The sequence below is a fragment of the Triticum dicoccoides genome, chromosome 1A (genome assembly GCF_002162155.2).
Source record: "Triticum dicoccoides isolate Atlit2015 ecotype Zavitan chromosome 1A, WEW_v2.0, whole genome shotgun sequence".
NCBI classification, from domain to species: domain Eukaryota; kingdom Viridiplantae; phylum Streptophyta; class Magnoliopsida; order Poales; family Poaceae; genus Triticum; species Triticum dicoccoides.
Genome location: NC_041380.1, coordinates 571,883,421 through 571,903,469, shown reverse-complemented (window position 1 = coordinate 571,903,469; position 20,049 = coordinate 571,883,421). Strand labels below are relative to the sequence as shown.

The following is a 20,049-nucleotide window of genomic DNA, read 5'->3' as shown; positions in this document are numbered from 1 at the left end:
TCCCGCTCCCCGCCTCCACGGCCTCCGGCTCCTCGGCCACCCGATTCGGGTCGGGGGGCGCCGGTGCCGCGGGGCGGATCAGATCCCGCGCGGCTGGCCTGTGCGGGTGCGCGCGGGTTGATCGGGCGGGCGGGCGCGCGGATCAGATCTATGCGCGAGATCTAGGCGGCGGCGAGCTTCCGGTGATCGGACCCGGGCCCGGGCGGGATGGCGTGGTGGTCGGACAAGCTGTCGCTGGGCGGGCTGCAGGACATCGCCGGGGCCGTCAACAAGATCAGCGAGAGCGTCAAGAACATCGAGAAGAACTTCGACAGCGCGCTCGGCCTCGAGGAGAAGCGCGACGACGCGGAGGAAGGTAACGCATACGCTTACGCCGCCACTGTCGCTGAAACTCTCCTTCCTTCCACCCACGCACCTCCTCTCTGCACCCGGGCTGCATTGCTGCGTGCCTGCTTGTGTACACGAGTCTCAATTTGAAGCTGCGGTTGGATTGTTTTTGGGGGAGATTGGGATGTGATTGTCAGTGGCGGCAGTGCTATTCGTGGCTTTGCTCATATGCTAGTTTGGTAGAGTGGTGAGTAGAGACTGATCTGAGTGACTGATGTTGAATGAAAGTGAAAGTTTGAATTCAGGCTACTGATGGTTTGCTTCTGATGTACAGATCCTTAGTTAAGTCATAATCTGTACACTGGACAAGCAAAACCCAGTCCCTAAATTCTCTATGTATCAGTTACTGAATTAGGGATCATTGATTGGTTTGGGCAGATCATAAAAAATTGTAAAGATCATAGGAAGTCATGCCTACCTCTTATTACTTTTTGCGTTATAACAGTTTTTATATATTATTTAATCTTTCCTTTTGAGAAGTATTGGAACTTGGAAGCAATGAATTTATGCTGCTTTGGTGATGCAGGATCAGGGTCCCGTACATCTAACTCTGATGGAATTGGATTCTTTAATCCTGTCATGGCATTCATGGGACATAATGATGAGGAGAGTTCTACGGAAGTATCAGAAAAGCAACCATCGCCAAAACATTCACCAGCACTAGAAGAAAATCATAGGGTCGCCACCGAGCAACCTACATCTGAAGCAGATGCTTCTGAAGTACCAGTAACAACACAATCCCCAAAGCAGCCTTCAGAATTACAAGGAAACGTTAGCAGCTCCGCTGAGTCACCTGTATCTAAGGCGGATGGTTCTGAGCAGTCTGCAACACCGCATTCTCCAACACGTTCTTCTGCAGCAGAAGAAAAGCATGATGGCTCCACTGAGGCACCTGCATCTGAGGGGGGCACTTCTGAAGTATCAGAAACAGCACAGTCCTCAACACATCCATCTGTAGCAGAAGAAACTTATGATGGATCTGTTGAGACCAGTAACTCAATTAAGAAGGAAACTCAGGGTCATCAAGACACTGAATATTCTGATCCTAACGGTGAAGCTTTACCGAGTCAACCTGGTAAATCCGTAAGGGACATGCCTGTTGGTAGAACATCTTCACCTGAAAAATTGAATCAATCAAGTGTTATGGGAACAGAAGAATCTATGGATGCTGGAAAGGAAGACATCGATGATGGGAACACCTCGCTGTCACAACCAGCAGATTCCATGCTTGCCAGTTCAGATGATGTAAATGAAGCTAAGGTGAACGTTGTTCAAGCATTTGATGTCCAAAAGGAAATAATCAGCTCACCGGAGAGCAGTGATATCGCTGACGAAGCCAGTCATGGGGAAGTGAAAGCACATGATGGTGAAACTAATACAGCCGAGAATGGGGAAGAAAGCAATCAAACGGAAGCACATGCTGTATCTGTTGTTGAAAATGAGGATAATGCAACTGCGAAGCTTGAAAACCTTAGCTCAAAGTCAATAATTGTGGACAATGATCCAGACTTGCAAAATGAGTTGGTACCAGCTGCTGCATACACTCCTGTTGATCCAGTAGAAGTTGATTCTCATGCAGATGATTCGAGAAAAGAGGAAAAAATTCAGGACTCTGTTACAACCACAAATTCTCTGGAATCTGTTGGTTCTGTCGTTGAACTCGAGAAACTAAAGCGTGACATGAAGATGATGGAAGCTGCATTGCAAGGTGCTGCAAGACAGTCCCAGGTATCATTTCCACATGCTCTAGCATATACGGTAGCAAGTCAGTCAAAGCATGTTTGGTTTTTGGAACTAGACATTCAGTTGACCTTTTGATTATAGCCTGCGTGTTTGGGTTGAGGAAAAGCATGGTTTGGTCCATCACCACTTTGCCTTTCCACAGAATGAGGAATTGAGTCATCCCAGCAAATTTGATGGATGATGAAGCAATCCATTTAGGATGAGATGATACCTCAAACCCTTAATGCTTTCTGGGGTTCTATCTGTACATTATGAAAGTTACACCTAGAAGATGATTTACCAGTTGGAAGTAAACTTTTTTAGTTTCATGTATTCATATTTATATGCTAGACTAGAGAAAAGAAGCGAAACATTAGCAACTTTCTAAAGTTCCAATCACAAAGTACACTAGTTGAAGTGTAATACCTTACCACGTCTATTTTCAGGTATTAACCATTGAGTGCTTGCTAATTTGTTACTAGTATAAACGTTGTTCCATCTGAATCTGTTTTACCTTTGAAGGTCCATCTTGTATTTCATTTTTAGGGAAGACAACTACAGTTATGTAATAGGCTTTGTAGCGTCAAAAAGGACTAGCATGGGATTTTCTTTTCTTAACACTGTATCTTGTGAATGTATCAAAACAGGAGGGTTGTTTAACTGTTCAGCTTTATGTTAGCCTGTGCCTTATCAGGAGTCATTGTGTACTACACATGCCCTTTAACAATTATTACATGTACAACAGCACGTCATTATATCATTGAATAATTTGAATGCCCCACGGTAGTCATTTCTTCTCGAGATACATGTCTGTTCACTACTGATTTAGTGTCTAAAAACACCTAATTCTTTCTGCAGTCTAAAGCTGATGAAATTGCTAGACTGATGAATGAGAACGAGCAACTGAAATCAACAATTAATGAGCTGAAGGTATGTTTGCTAAGCAGATCTTTGATCTTTTGCCTTCTGGAACTAGATATTTAGACTGTCTTCGGTTTAGGAATCTGCAGAATTTAATCAAGTCATGTGAAAATGAACAAGATGAATGCTATGCTTATACAATTCCCTGAGTTACTTTAGCGTTCCATGGATTTCAGTTCTTGTTTTTTGTTTTATATTGTACAGGATAATAAGTCGGTTGAAGAAGAAATGGATGCGCTTAAGGATGAATATCACCAACGCGTAGCAACTCTTGAAAGGAAGGTGGGACACATTACTCTTTTTGCTCAATGCTTCCATGGTCAATTGATCATTACATATTGCACGCCTCAATCAGAGTTAAGATTAATAACCACTGAGAAGTGTAAACATCTGCTAAGATTAGAGAGTTCATAAATAGTGTATAATACTGCCCACATGCAATGTTGTAATTAAAACTGCATGTTTTTCATGCAATGCCTCTTTTTTGTTGCTTCTTTATGATAAATTGATAATAGTCGGGGTAATTGAAGATTGTCTTTTGTACTTTAACAATTAGTTAGTTAGCTACGCTTTGAACTCTTTTCCTGCAATATTTCTAGTTCTGAACCCTTTGACTAGTTGGATACACCGCACATTAGACACATTTACTCTTATGTTTGTTTAGTTTTGTTAGTTTTGTGTGTAACTTCTACTCTAATATTCGTTTACTGAGAGTTGAGACAATGTTGAATAGTAAAAGTAGAGATCTGAGTGAGCTGTATTAGTGAGGATCATTAAATGCCACAGCCAGAATCTCATAAGTTTCTGTGGTATTTGTTTACTGTTTCTGGGACATAATTTTCCTCAGTGTTCTTGTTCATCAAGACTATCTTGGCCTCAATGTGTAGGTGTATGCACTAACCAAAGAACGAGATACATTAAGGAGAGAGCAAAATAAGAAAAGTGATGCAGCCGCTCTTTTGAAAGAAAAGGACGAGATTATCACTCAGGTCATGGCTGAAGGTATGCAGAATTGTCGTTTTTGTGCCTGTTCTTTTATGCTTATGTGTGAACTATTGATGACTTTGCATTAGTTAAGTTATTCTGTTATTAGTTGAGAAAAATATGAAGTTAGCAGTTCTATCACTTGAAATATTTTCTTGTGACAATTTCATGTATTAATGTTACCATACAGTATGGCCCACCATGTTGAGTATCCTTTGCCAGTGACGGTCATTGTAATCGTGACTCCAATTGCCTACACTCCTACAGATCATAGATAATAATGACATCATACACTTTTCAAACATATCTTGTAAATGAGAGTCACATCTACCACTTTGATATTGGTCTCTCAACTGCAGTTTATTGTGGTATTTGTAAGCTGTATGCCCTTAACAAGCCTTGGTTGAGTTACTGCTTTAGTTGGAGCTAAAGTCCTCTGCTCCCCGCTGCAGTGGTAGGGTACTAGGAAGTAGGCATACACATGTGTTTAATGTGTGTATTGTAACTTTGCTGATATTCATTCCTTCACTACTTTAGTCCACATACACGCTATGGGCTCCATGTGATTGGTCTGGCCCTATCAGTATGTTTTGGCATTGGTTGGCACTAACATCTTTTACCAATGATGAAACAGGCGAAGAGCTATCAAGAAAGCAGGGTGCTCAAGAAGCTACAATACGAAAACTTAGAGCACAGGCATGGAATATAACTTATCACCACACCGTTTTGAAATATTTTTCTTCTTCATGTTAATCAAGTCTGCTCTCTTTTTTTTGGTTGAAGCTAGATTCGTGAGTTTGAAGAAGAAAAACAACGGTTGAACTCAAAGATCCAGGTAAAGGATCATCAACTTTTTATATATAATCAATTCATCCTAACTAAATTATTTTCTTATCTGCTTTAATGGCACATAGTAAGTATTTGCCGTTGCTGTTTGCATGATACAAAATCAATCCAGGACCCATTTTTAGGTGGTCTTTTCTTTTCTGTTTTGATCATGTGCGGACATATGGTGCTGCGTGGTTTCATTTAAACAGTAGGTTGCATAGTCTGTACAGCTTGCTTACATGTGAACTCATGCACTTAATTTGTGATTTCACAGGTTGAGGAGACAAAGGTTGAGAGTATTAAAAGAGACAAGGCAGCAACTGAGAAGCTGCTACAAGAAACAATAGAAAGAAATCAAACTGAGCTTGCAGCTCAGAAGGAGTTCTACACAAATGCTCTTAATGCAGCCAAAGAGGCTGAGGCATTAGCTGAATCAAGAGTCAACACAGAAGCCAAAGTTGAGCTCGAGAGCCGTTTAAGAGAAGCTTGTGAAAAAGAAAATATGCTGATTAACACAATTGAGGAGTTGAGGAATGCTCTCACCAGACAAGAACAGGAGGTAAGTCATGAAAATAAGTATCTACAGTTCTACACATGTGCATTTTAATTCAATATCCTTGGTACAATTGTTTGTGCTGATCTAACTCTAACCTATATCACTTTGTTTACAAAAGGTTTATCCGAAGCGTTATTTTTTGTACTATTCCACTTTGGATTCCACTGATTGCGTGTTTCTTTGGGGGCATTTCAGGCTGCTTTCAGGGAAGAACGGTTAAAAAGGGATCATGATGATCTTCAAAAGCGCTATCAGGTGAGCAGAGCTTTTCTGGTTTAGCTGGTACTACAGAGTAAAATTAGTCATGGACTAATTGTCAGTTTCTTTCATTGTTTAACACTTCAGGCCAGTGAACTTCGTTATAATGAACTGGTCACACAAGTTCCTGAGTCGACAAGGCCACTCCTAAGGCAAATTGAGGCCATGCAGGTATTGGTACTTCCAATTCTTTTTTCCTTTGTGGTGTAGTTAGCTAAGAAGCACCGATACGACCAGGACTGCCGATTTGCCATCCTGATACGGTGGGACACGGGGATACGCCCGGATACGGCTGGATACGCGTATCCCGCATTATCCCATCTTTCTCGAATTAAAAAAAGAAATAAAATCGGGATACGGCCTAGATACGGCGTGGACACGGTGGGGACTCGGCAGCCAGCCTCCAGTGACCAAGCTGCTGCCCAGTTCTCCTCCTGATAGCAACCATGACGAGCAGGTAACCTCGATGGCTGCTAACAAGGAAGGAGATCTTGGTAGAGGAAGATGGCAAGGCGGCCTCCAACAAGGAAGAAGCTCCGGGCGAAGAAGATTTGGGCAGGGAGAAGATGGGTGATGGAAGCTGCCGATTTGGCAGCGCTGTCGTTTCTTCTCTGGCGGCTGGAGAAATGGAGGATGAGAATGGGAAGTTGGGGACGGCTGGAGCGCTACTAGTCCAGGGTTTTCTGGAATTGGGCCTTACATTGGCTCTAAGTGGACGGAGAGCTACATGGGCTCTGAGCAGTAGACTGCTCTCAGTCTTTCATGAATAGAAAGGAGATACCATATATCCAGTACTAAAAAAATTATCATCTACCATTCAGCATGGATGGTGAGCTATCTCAAAAACAACAAAAAAAATTCTCATTAAATCTTTATTCATATTTATCTTTTAAACACTTTCGTATTTATTTTTCTAAATACTTATATACCCTGCCGTATCCCTGAATTTCTGTTTTTGGAAAATGCCGTATCCCGTATCCCCGTGTCCGTGCTTCTTAGGTAGTTAGTTCACCTTTCTTTGCTTATTGGGTGTAGTTAGTAGGCTAATCAATTGTGTGCTAATTTTAACAGGAGTCAGCTGCTCGAAGGGAAGAAGCGTGGGCTGGTGTGGAGAGAACCTTGAACTCTCGCCTTCAGGTCTACTCTGTTCTAATTTTTTTGGTTAGCAGTGGACCACACAAAAATAACGAAGATAACTAGAACTACAACATAGGAATATCCGTAAACTATTCCATTAGTAGCTATTTTTGCATAGTTGTTTATGCTTATCAGCAATTAATAGTACATATGAAGATGGGTGCTATCTCGTTTTAATGCAATTAGGGAGAAAGCCAGAAACAGCAGAAATATTTCAGTGACATAGTTTTGTCTGTTCTACTCAAATATTCAGGAAGCGGAAGCAAAAGCTGCTGCCTCAGAAGAAAAGGAGCGGTCTATAAGTGAGAGACTGTCACAAAATTTATCCCGCATAACTGTTCTGGAGACCCAGGTTTGTGCATCAATTTCTTCTGAGACCAAAAGCATGTGACATTCCTATAAGTCTAACCATGGTCTTGGGGGATCAGCTTGAGACTTCTAGTGAGAAAATTAGTTCTTGACATGAATGTTGGTTCTTATGCAGATTACAATTCTTAGGACAGAACAGACACAGCTGAGCCGATCTCTTGAAAAGGAGAGACAAAGAGCATCTGAAAGTAGACAGGAGTATCTAGGAATTAAGGAGGAGGCAGCATTACAAGAAGGACGCGCGAAACAGCTTGAAGAAGAAATAAAGGAGCTTAGAGCTAGACACAAAAAGGAGCTGCAAGATGCAGCAGAACACAGGGGGCTGCTTGAGACGGTAGTCAACTTATTTTGAATTATGTCCTGAAAATAACTGGGTACACATGTTAATTTATCTGATTGCTTTGAGGATGGTGTATGGAAGCAGCATTTCTCCTGCCAAAATCGTTAATATGCCCCAGAGACACTTTCTTTAAACTTAATCTAATATACTCATGTGATACACAATTTAACTTTGAAGTTATCTTATAACAGGATTTTGTAGGGTCAACAGTCATCTTTTACTTGTTGCTCGTACATGAACAAAATTAGTCATGTGCCACCAGTCACTGCTATTACTAATGTGCTGGTTCATGCACTACCTACTTCGCAAGATATGTGTCTTAACTGTTTCTTGCACTTCCAGGACCTTGAAAGGGAAAAAGCTGCCAGGGCAGAACTTGAGAAAACATCTTCCCGCGACTTACCTAAAATTCCATTTCCAGATCAAACAAGTATGTACTTTATTTGCTTTCAGTTAATATCTGTGAGTTTAATCCTATTTGTATATTTCAATATCTGTTTATTGCCATAACTGTAACTTTTTTGGTCTCCTCTTTGCTTCTTTTGAAGAAAATGCTCCCCAAAGAAAGCTCTCTAGCGGTAGTAGCATGGAAGAAAGCCACTTCCTTCAAGCATCATTGGACTTGTCAGATAGTGCTTCGCTGGAGAGGAGAATGTCTGCAGACAGTAATATGTCATACTATCTGAGGAGCATGACTCCAAGTGCTTTTGAATCAGCACTCCGTCAAAAGGATGGAGAATTGGCTTCTTACATGTCACGCTTGGTGTGTATATGCATCCTTTTAATATTTCTCCTTAAATTGTTTAATTAACACCGCATGAAGTTGTTCCACTTCAATATAGGCGTTCTAGAAACTGACAGTAGCTGATTATTCAAGCTGGGTCTCTGAAAGTATACCAGTTTGAGCCGAAAGCTGTTTTAGCTGATTTATTCCAAGCATTATGGATCTTTACATATATTTAATTGATTTTAGCACTTGTCTTGTGCGACACATTATTTCACACTGCCAAGTGAAAAATGGTGGAGCTACCAAGCCTGAGGAAGCTGCAGCAATAGCTTGGAATAGTTTCATAACTTAGTTTTGATAAAAAGATGTTTTGCGCGTACATGTTTCTATCATGACACCAGGTCACCTTAAACATCATGATCTATAATTCCATGTTTCTTTTATAACCATTAACCATGGTCTTGTATGTTTTACAACTCGCGGTACAGATGTGAGAGCATGAACTCTTGTCTGCGTGTGTTTGTTTTAATTTGTTTTGGCCAATAGTTTGGCGTACAGGCGTTTGCTTGCATGGCAGTCACTAGTGCTATTCTCACTGCACTAACGATACTACTATGTTACAGGCCTCACTGGAATCTATTCGGAATTCCCTGGCAGAGGAGTTGGTAAAACTGACGGAACAAGTAAATCCTTGTGAACCAACTACGTTATTATTTCATTATCCATGTGGATGCTAATTGAACTGACCTTTTTATGCAGTGTGAAAAGTTGCGGAATGAAGCTGCTGCTCTGCCTGGCCTAAAGGCTGAACTGGAAGCACTGAAACAAAGACACTTTCACGCTCTAGAACTTATGGGGGAACGTGATGAAGAGGTATGTATGGCTCTCATGCAGCATATCATGACTTGCCACTTATCTTTACTTTCTCTCTTTATGTCCTCATCACTTTAAAGTTTCACGCACCAATCAGTTCACCCGAAAGTCCTAACTGATGGAGAAGGTTGGGCATTTCACATATTGTTCATCAGTCACAAGATATGGAAATCATTGCCTGTTTCCAAAATCTGTCATTATATTTAGTCTCTGGTCACATGGGAAAAATGAGTCCTCGTAGAAATAGACCTATGATTACTTAGAAATGTACCTATGATCACTTAGAAATTGACCCATGATTAAGGCTGGCAATAAAAGCAGTGTTTGACTTAGTAAGTACACGTAGACATATTATCAGTACTACTTTTCTTCTTAGAAATTGACCCATGATTGAGGTTGACAATGAAGTAGTGTTTGACTCTTGAAGCATAAGCTGCCCTATTTTTAATAAGTTACTAGTGTATTGTTTTGTAAACCATCACCTTCTATTTCATGCGCACTGATTAAATAAATAAATAAAATACCTCGCTGTTTTGCAGTTGGAAGAGTTACGAAATGATATTGTTGACCTAAAGGACATGTACAGAGAACAAGTGGATCTTCTTGTTAGCCAGGTTTGAATCATATCAGTCAGTTTAAACTCTCGTTCCCTCCTTTCCTACAGACCTAATTAACCCTGGTTACCTAAAACATCATTTTTTCCCCTTCCTTTTACCAGCTCCAGACATTGGGTGCTCGTGTATAGTGGTGCAATTGACCCAACAAGATAACAGTTTTGAAGGCCGAACATGTTCCGTCAGAGTTGAGAAAACCGCGGCGAGTGTGGGAAGTTGATAGTCATACGAGGAAGATATATTTTATTGATTTTGTGTACATCGTGAAGAGTGGATCTTTGTTGTAGGATAGTGTGTTGTACACTAGACTGAATAGCTCCACAGCTCTACATTCATTGATGATTTTCATGCAAAGTTTTCCTTCACAGAACACAAGTGTATTACCATATTTGGAGTCTACAAGTGTGTGTCATTGTCTCAGCTACTAAATACTCCCTCTGTAAACTGACATAAAAGCATTTAGATCACTATTTTAGTGATCTAAATGCTCTTATATATAGTATTAGTTTACGGAGGGACTAATATCAACGCATGGGATCGCCTGATTCAATTCACATTCGGAACATCAACATGCCCTAATATCGCCCATGACCCTCGCCCATGACCCTACTATTTACTTCAACAGATCATAATAAATACTCTACATTATAAAAAAAAACTCCGGTCACGATTTTTTTCCCATTACCTCTTAATACAATTGGTTATACTCCTTACACTGTAGAAAGAAAACATTACTTCCTTCATTCGGAAATACTTGTCATTGAAATTGATGTATCTAGATGTATTTTGGTTGTAGATACATCCATTTTCATCCATTTTGATAACAAGTAATTTCGGACGGAGGGAGTATTTTACATTTGATATTTTTTGCCAGTTTTTTTTCTTTTGCCATCTGATTTGCCTCATGCTAATCGCTATGCTACCACCACGGTGAAACGCTCAGCAGCCCGCAGCATCCGATACTTCGCGTGGCCCACGCGCGACGCGAGCACACCGGCCCAGCTACCGAGAGCCACGGACGCGCGCACCACGGCGCCGAGCACGACGTACAAGGCGACTGCGCGAGCCAGCCTCAGCTCCGCCGCGGCAGGAGCCGAGAGCCCGCACACGTCGGTGCGGCGAGCGCGACCACCGCGAGCATCGCGACGGCGAGGAGCAGCAGCAGGGCGAGGGCGGCGGCGGCGAGGAGCGCGCAGGAGAGGAGGCAACCGAAGGGGAGCAAGGCGAGGAGGAGGTCAAGGTGGTGCTGCAGCGCCGTCGCCGCGTGCGTTGCCATGGCTGTGCTGGGCTGGCAGGTGAAGCTCCGCCGGGAGGCAGAGGCGGCGCACGCACGCACGCCGCGCAAAGGAAACCGGCCGGCGAGAGGAGGAAGAAGAAAAGGTTGTCACGCGATCAGTTTTGATTTTTCTTTTCGCCTGCGGTGCACGTCTGGTATGGTATGGATGCTTGACGAGCTACGTACGTTTCGGCGAGAGGCAAACCAAGGATCGATAGCGGATGAGAAGTGGTGCCAGTGCCGCACGTTTCATGATGTATGAACTGCATTTTCAATTTGCTTCCTAATCTCTCTGGATAAATAAAATAGCTCAATTAATTTGTTATGACGTACTTAGATCACTAACTTAGTAATCTAAATGCTCTTATATTAGTTTACGGAGGGAGTACGTACGGATGGCACATATTGCTCTCTGCTATTTGCTCATTTCATGGATGGAATCACCGGTACCGTAGTACGTGTGTATCCTCGTTGGCTTGGCCCCTTCATGTTACGCTCTGTACTACTGTATAGCAAATCCTTGTACCCAGTTATCTTATCTGTCTGGCATACATGTTCAGTAATAAAGTACTAGTGTATTTCACTCACAGAACATAGTCGCATCACATTCCTCCTTTGGAGAAGGAGAAAACGGCAGAAATTGAAAAAAAAGCAAATACATGCAAATGTCATTGATCCAAGACTCAAGAATAGTTGCAGTCTACTTCATGAAACGGAAAAGATAAATAGAAAAAATAAAAAAGAGAAACGAAAGGTCATGTTAATTTCATCACCATGTTTCTCAGTTTGATATAAAATTCATTCACACGTGTTTCTCAAATCGTGGATAAGATTTTGATATGAACCTTGTCATATGGTTATCGTTGTGTTTTTTTTTATAGGAAATGTATATCATGCCCAACCTGCCTCCAGGTGTTAGTGTTACGTTGATTGAACATGCAGAAAAGCTACCAGCATGTCTTTACCCTTGCTCTTCATTCAAGAAATGTGTAGAAGGACAGGATTCACTGGTGCTTCAGGCCCTACAAAAAAGGAGTCTCTTTTATTTCGCTCTTCTTGCAAGAAATGTATCAAGGGACCAGCTGGGAGATCTGGTGCACTTTACACCTCCATCTGCTATATAAGAAAGGAACAGAGGTAGGGCTATTGTAAGCATGTGAAGAAGCAATGCAGCTAACTCGCCACAAACTAGACAACACTTCGCCACATATTTGATTAACTGACCAAAGCATCCATCTAATTGGTTCTAAGGTAAGTTTCCAACTTTTTTCCATAACTTCCTTCTATAATATATGAACCTTTTTTTTTGCGGGAAATAATATATAATATATGAACCTTACCAATATGCTTACAGGGAAGGAACTCTTGACAGCCATCTGGAAGCAATTAATATCCGAGAGAACTTGCTAAAGAAATGACGACTTCAAGAGATGAAATACAATTTGTCTAAAAGTATGTGCGACGGCATGCAAAGAAAAATAGAAAGAAATTAGTTATGCATTTGACTTTTGATATTAGATATCTATTATCACTTAATATACTCAAAAGTCTTTTTGTATGCTGAGGAGTCGATTTGGAAAAGATTATAGAACGACATAGGAATTTACTGCAAAATATTCTTGTAGCGCCAATAGCTCGGTTCTTTGGTTTGATGGAGTTCTAAGTGTAGTTCCCAAGTGTTCTTAATTCTTCATTCCCTAGATGAATAGTCAGGGTCCATGCTACAATATCCAATCGTATGCTTTCATATCACATGCTAATTCAACATTTTTGAACATTATGCCTAGCATGGACCACACAACAAGTAAATGTATTTTTGCTACAGTAACATAGAGAAACAAATCATATACCATCCAATAGGAGTTTACTATCACTAGTAGAAAAAGGGGGCTTTGGTCCAGGCCGGGTAAGCCCATTAGTCCCGGTTCAGTCCAGAGCCGGGACCAATGGGTGCATTTATCCCGGTTCGTGCGGCTAAGGCATTAGTCCCGGTTCACCTGGGCCCTTTAGTCCTGGTTCGTGCCACGAACCGGGACTAAAGGGTGCGATGCCCATTGGTCCCGGTTGGTGGCACCAACCGGTACTAAAGGTTAGACCTTTAGTCCCGGTTGGTGCCACCAACCGGGACTAATGGGCTTTGATGCATCAGTACCGGTTCATGGCACGAACCAGTACTAAAGGTCCCATTTTCAAACTCCCCCTCCCCCCGTGGACCGCCTTTTCAGTTTTAGAAAAAACAAAAGAAAATGATGGAAATGTCAATAAAAATAAAATAAAATAAGTTTCCCATGTGATATGTGGTCTAGTTGTTGGGAAAATTTACAAATATGAATTTCGACTTTATTTACAAAATCTCTCTGGAATTTGTAAAATGGGCATAACTTTTGCATACGAACTCGGATTAAAAAGTTTTTTATATGAAAAATCATCTACTCGAAAAGTTACATCCGATGGAGACTGCCTACGGCCTGTTTGCAAATTTGTAGAATCCTCAAATTCCAAAAGGAAAAAAAGTTATGCTCAAATTTCAGTTTTTTTAAATTTTCAGTAAATCTGGTCAAACTATGGTCAAACTACTTATTCAAGAAGTATTAGTGTTACTAAATAATTATTCAAGAATATTAGTGTTATTAAATAATCATTTCACCTTTTTTGAATTTTGGTCAAATCTGGTCAAACTATGGTCAAACTGTGGTCAAACAATGGTCAAACTACTTATTCAAGAAATATTAATGTTACTAAAAAATTATTGTTTTTTAGAACAATAGTTTTAAACTCAAACAGTAAAATATGTGACTTCATGCTCAAGCTAAATTCCTGAGGGTTAATAGGATTGACATCTTACTATTGTCAGGAAAACAACAAGTGCAGACTTGGAAACCAGGGAGAATAGAACCCGAAAGTTAAGCGTGCTCAGGCTGGAGTAGTGAGAGGATGGGTGACCGTTGGGAAGTGATTAGAGATTAAATTGAGCAGTGATGAGGGGTGATTAGAGATTAGAGGTTAAAATAATTCAGAAATTTGAAAATAAAAAAAATTCAATTTTTTTTTCAAAAAAGAATCAGAAAATTTCCTTTAGTAAACCGGGACTAAAGGTGGACCGGCCACATGGAGGGCCTTTAGTCCCGGTTCTGGAACCGGGAGTAAAGACCCTTTTTCTACCAGTGTATTCATATCAACAATACGACCCTCATGATTTTGAATTAAATTTCGTTAAATTTTTTGAACTGAAATTCAACAGAGCTTTCGTTTCTACTATTTGACACCAGAATAGATTTAAATAGAACGATTGATTTACAAAAGGTTATGAGACTTTCTAAAATTATTTGTTGAGTATCTAAGAACCAAGCATGAATAAAATAAAATGTTCATGGTAGTATTTTTTAAGTTATAATAAAAGTGCTATATTTTTCAGTTCGACTCTAATTTAACCATCAAAAGTGCTACATATTGCAGGCCTACCTCATAATATATTTTGGAAAATGTTCCATTTGTGTTCATGAATTAAAAAGTGTATGTCCAATATAAATTGTTCGTTTTGAAGTGATTTTGCAACTAACTATAGGTTGTGAACCTTTGTTTTAAATTATTATGAAGTCTGGCATAATTAAATATCACAGTTATTGTTTATTTCACTAATTCTGATCTTTGGAGAAGCACGATACTTGAACATTCATCTGATCTTTGTGCGTGCGCGTGCGCGCGCATGCATGTAGAATTGGATTTACATTGTGGAATGTCGAGGTCGTATGCTTAATATCAAGTGCAACAAATTTTAAATGTACCAGCTTTTTTCACGGGATTAATTGCTTGTTTAATGTGCAAGCGGTTGCATGGGCACAATTGATAGCTTGTTGAAAACATGTAGGACCTTCTATGATGAACACTGTATAGTTAAGCAAACTTGAATTTCACTATTTTGAAAGAATATCCATATTGATGTTATTACACTATTTCCACCAACAGGACGCTAAATATTGGAAATCCAATTATCAATGGAGAACCTACTACAACAGCTTAATGAATGGGAGATCCGCTTGCTAGTGCTCCTCAGCTTCATACTACAGATGTTACTCTTCTTTACTGGTGGCCTTCGGCTGCGTAGCAGAAATACACCGCTTAGGTTTTGCATGTGGATAGCATACTTGGGAGCAGATTTAGTAGCAGTTTATGCCCTTGGCTTCCTCTCTCGGCACAAAGATGCCCACATTGGAAAGGAAATATTCTGGGCAGCCCATCCACTTGCTTTTCTTTGGGCCCCTTTCCTACTGATGCATCTTGGTGGGCAGGACACTATAACTGCATTTGCCATCGAGGACAACAACTTGTGGTTAAGGCATTTGTTGAATTTGGTAGTTCAAGTTGGCCTTGCTTTATATGTCTTTTGGGAGTCTGTAGGTCACAGCAATGTGGTAATTCTAGTTCCAGGCATCTTTGTTTTTATTTCTGGAATTATCAAGTATGGCGAGAGGACACTGGCTCTTATGTATGGGAACCTAAAAGGCATCAACAGCTCCAGTGAAATTGACTTGAATTTGCATGAAGGATATTTGGAATCATTTCTTCAGCTTTGAAATCGACACCAGGCATCCGAGTGCTCTTCGAGGGCCGCACCTTGTCCCAGATGGAAGGAAGACACCGAGAGGCACTGAGATCCAAGATTGATCAGAAACATTTGCCCAAGTTACTAGAGATTGAACTTAACTTGATGTATGATGACATCTACACTAAGGCTATGGTGCTTCGGTCAAGGAGTGGCATAATACTCCGGTGTGTATCTCAAGTATCAATGGTGGTTGCTTTTGTGCTCTTCACTGTGAACAAGAAACATAGATATAGTACCGCAGATGTTGCAATCACATATATGTTACTTACAGGAGGCCTTTGCCTTGAAGCTTGTGCAATATTTATCTTATTGACGTCGCCAAGGACTTGGGCTTGGTTGGAGGCTCGGGGCTACCATAGACTCAGTCGCATCTCCTCTTTTCTCCTATCTAGCAAGATTGGACGCCCTGAGGGAAGGCCACTATGGTCAAATTGCATGGGGCAGTACAACTTCCTGAGCTATGTGGATTGTGATGTACCAATGAAGTCCAAGTTGGTGAAGAAAGTGGCAAGGATGATGGTGAGCATAGCCGGTGTTGGTGATGGGAAGTCATTCCTGTGGTTGAGCAAGTTACTCGATAGCAAGCACATCGAGGTTGATAAGGAGATAATGGATTCTATTGTAGTTATGGTGGATTGTTCAGATGGATCAAGAGCCTTGAACCCCGAAGACTGGCCAAATCTTGGTTCATTAATAGAGAAATTAGTTCCGGACTTTGGTGCGAGCTTCGGTTATGGCATTGTCTGCTCCCATATATTCACAGAGACGCACCTAAGAAAATATTATCACCCCCAGGATTTTCTGTTAGTCGGTGTTTGCCGAAAGTTGTCAAACTACATGCTCTACCTTCTAGTCACACATCCAGAAATGTTGCCGTGATATTCTTCCTCGACAAAATTACTAGTGCTGTCAGTCCCAGTTACACAGCTGATAGAATTCTTAGTAGCGCCAGCTCTCTGCTGCAAGATGGTTTGGGGTTACATCAGCCTGAGCAGCGCAAGAAACATTACGCGAGATTAGAGACCTGTGGACCAGGCTACTTCTCTTCGCTGCTGGCAAGTCTCGGGCGGACATGCATGCTGCGCAGCTGAGCAGAGGAGGTGAACTCCTCACCTTTGCTTGGTTGCTCATGGCCCACAAAGGAGGTGAACTCCTCACCTTTGCTTGGTTGTTACATCTAGCTCGTCGGATGTCACGAGCAGCGGCTATAACAGTTTTGAAGGCCGAACATGTTCCGTCAGAGTTGAAAAAAACCGCGGCGAGTGTGGGAAGTTGATATTCATACGAGGGAGATACATTTTATTGATTTTGTGTACATCGTGAAGAGTAGATCTTTGTTGTCGATCTCGGTAGGATGGTGTGTTGTACACGCAAAATGTTTTTTACCAGTGCCGGGAGCTACCGGTGCTTCTCTCACCAATAGGATGCTGTCAACTCAAAAGTTGTGTCCATGTATTTCTCTCCTTTGTTCATTCAACTCCATTGTATTTGATCAACTGGGGTCCTACCCACGTGCATGTCACTCTTTTCACGTACACCTGACGCACCTCTCACTATGTCAGTTCATTTTCTCCAACCGATCAACCTGATCTCTCACTTTAAACTTATTCGTTTTTTTGTAAAGTTGATTTGAATTAAAAAACATTTCAATTTATTTCAAAAACTAGTTTCAATTCTTTTTGAAAAAAATCTCACTCATTTTCAAAATACTAATTCCTCTCACTTTTTTATGAAGCTGATTTTAATTATTTCAATTTCATATATCCCAAAAGAGTGAAACTAATTATTTTTTAACTTATGTAGAACTGATCTGTTTTCTTAAAAAGCATATTTTAATCCTTTCAGAAATATATTTCACAAAAGGGTGAAACTTTGTATTTCAAAAGTGTAATGTATTTGAAACAACTGAAATTAGTTTTAAAATCAGTTTTTGAAACCAGTGTTTAAATGAAAATGAGCGTAATGTGTTTTCTGAAACTAGTGAAATCAATATATTTTTGCAATGATTGAAATCAGTTTTTTGAACAAGTGAAATATACAATTTCAGTTGAGCGAGTGTAATGTGTTTCCTGGAATGAGTGAAACAAGTTATTCTAAAAAAAGTGAAATATAACGAATATTTTGTAGGAAACTGCTTTTTTGTGTCTAAAATTGATATTTTTGATGATGAAATACATTTCAATATTTTTCGTAAAGTCATTGAAATTAGTTTTATAAATGAGTCTAATGTGTTTTCTGAAACGAGTGATTTTTTTTGAAACAAGTGAAATTATTTTTTTACTGATAGTTTTTCTGAAATGAGTGAAATCAATTTCCTGAAGTAAATGAAATATTTTTCGAATTGAGTGAAACCAATATTTGAAATGAGTGAAATTTGTTTTCCATACACATGGCACATATTTCGGTGTAAAATACGTTAAATATAGTGAAATGTGATTTCTAAAATGAGTGAAATCTATCTTTTGTAAATGAGGTGTAATGTGTTCTCCGAATCTAGTGAAATGTGAAACTGACTGAAAGGTTTTCCGAAACTAGTGAAACGTCAAACTGACTGAAATGCGTTTTCTGAAATGAGTGAGACGATTAAATTCAAACTAGCCAAAGTGTATCCAAGATTGATCATGTTTTAAAGGTCTTGTCGCCCTGAATTCAAAAATATAAAAAGTTTCAAAACTGGATATTTAGTTCAAAAGTTATCAACCTTTTAAAATGTCACATGGAAAACAAAGTGCATGTATTTAGTGTTTGCATGCAGCCGTGATGCACCTGTTTGCTCTCACCCTGACAGGCTGACACCTGACAAAATGTGCTGCTGTGGCCCCGTCCAGCGGAATATATTTGTTTGTATAAGATTTGTATTGCTAAAAGACAGAAATAAACATCTGCGAAAAAGAAGAAGAAGACGGAAATAAAAGCATAGTGGGGTCTTCAGCCAGATCAATCTCAAAGCAACGTTTAACGGTGGATGCTCCGCCGGTAGCTCCCGGCTCCGGTGAAAAAAACTTTTTAGGTGTTGTACACTAGACTGAATAGCTCCACAGCTTTACATTCATTGATGATTTACATGTAATATAAGTTTTCGTTCACAGAACACAACAGATCATAAATACATATAAAAATAAATCTCTGGTCATGATTTTTTTCCCATTACCTCTTGACATAATTGGTTATACTCCTTGCTGTGTAACAAAGAAAACATACATTCGATATTTTTTTTGGCAGCTGATATACGTCTCATGCTAATCGCTATGCTACCACCACGGTGAAACGCTCAGCTGTCCGCAGCATCCGATTCTTCGCGTAGCCCGCGCGCGACGCGAGCGCGCCGGCCCACGCCCGAAGTGCCACGGAAGCGCGCACCACGGCGCTGAGCACGACGTACAAGGCGACTGCGCGAGCCAGCCTCAGGTCCGCCGCGGCCGCGTCGAGGGCGCGCGCGGCGGGAGCCGAGAGCCTGCACACGTCGGACGCGGCGAGCGCGGCCACCGCGAGCAGCGCAACGGCGAGGAGCAGCAGCAGGGCGATGGCGGCGGCGGCGAGGAGCACGCCCGAGAGGAGGCCGCCGAAAAGGATCGCGGCGACGAGGAGGTCAAGGTGGTGCTGCAGCGCCGTCGCCGCGTGAGTGGCCATGGCTGTGCTGGGCTGGCAGGGGAAGCTCGTCCGGGAGGCAGAGGCGGCGCACGCACGCACGCCGCGCAGAGGGAACCGACCGGCGAGAGGAGGAAGAAGAAAAGGCTGTCGCGCGATCAGTTTTCATTCTTCTTTTTTGCCTGCGGTGCACGTCTGGTATGGCGTGTGTGCTTGGCGAGCTACGTACGTTTCGGCGAGAGGCAAGCCAAGGATCCATCGATAGCGGATGAGAAGTTGGTGACGGCCGGAATATTCGTTTTTGGACCGCCGCACGTTCATGATGCATGGACTGCATTTTCAATTTGCTTCCTAATTTCTCTGAATAAATACTGATTTCACTCACGGCAATAAGCTGCTTCACTATAAAGTACGCGGACGATACTATACTCTTCATGCCAGCTGACATTACTCAAGCCACTCACATGGAACAACTTCTGATCAAATATGCCACCTCGGTTGGGTTACGTCAAAAGTCCATCTAGATTGCAGGTTGGCTCTTCTACATGCTGCAAGGAACTCCTGTAGAAGGCCAATGCTCATGGAAGTCTTCACTATGCTGCGTGGGGGATATGGAAGCAAAGGAATAACAAACACTTCAGGGGGATTGTGCCATCTTTTCAGTTTTGGAAGGCCAGATTTGCAAATGACATGTCCATGATGGTACACAAGACTAGGGATGGTTTGCATCCCTTCATCAATTCTTTTCTTGCTTCCCTCTAGCTTAATACCTAGGAGAGCCCTCTATTTTGCTTTGGCAACCATGACAATAGTACCCAGCAAAAAAACTTGGCAAACAACTTGGCACTATGCAAAGTTCCAAA

At 41.3% G+C, this 20,049-nt stretch overlaps 1 protein-coding gene across 1 annotated transcript; it reads left to right on the top strand.

Moving 5' to 3' along the window:
- Positions 1-7: 7 nt before the first annotated feature.
- On the top strand, positions 8-10,140 carry LOC119291604 (golgin candidate 5-like). The gene is made up of 19 exons (XM_037570393.1): positions 8-355; positions 914-2,115; positions 2,968-3,039; positions 3,235-3,312; positions 3,918-4,032; positions 4,649-4,710; positions 4,802-4,849; positions 5,117-5,401; positions 5,594-5,653; positions 5,744-5,827; positions 6,728-6,793; positions 7,047-7,145; positions 7,278-7,496; positions 7,845-7,932; positions 8,051-8,265; positions 8,853-8,912; positions 8,989-9,102; positions 9,642-9,716; positions 9,821-10,140. Exons 1-19 carry the CDS (start codon positions 208-210, stop codon positions 9,845-9,847), a joined length of 3,117 nt encoding a protein of 1,038 aa, XP_037426290.1. The 5' UTR covers positions 8-207; the 3' UTR covers positions 9,848-10,140.
- Positions 10,141-20,049: the final 9,909 nt, after the last annotated feature.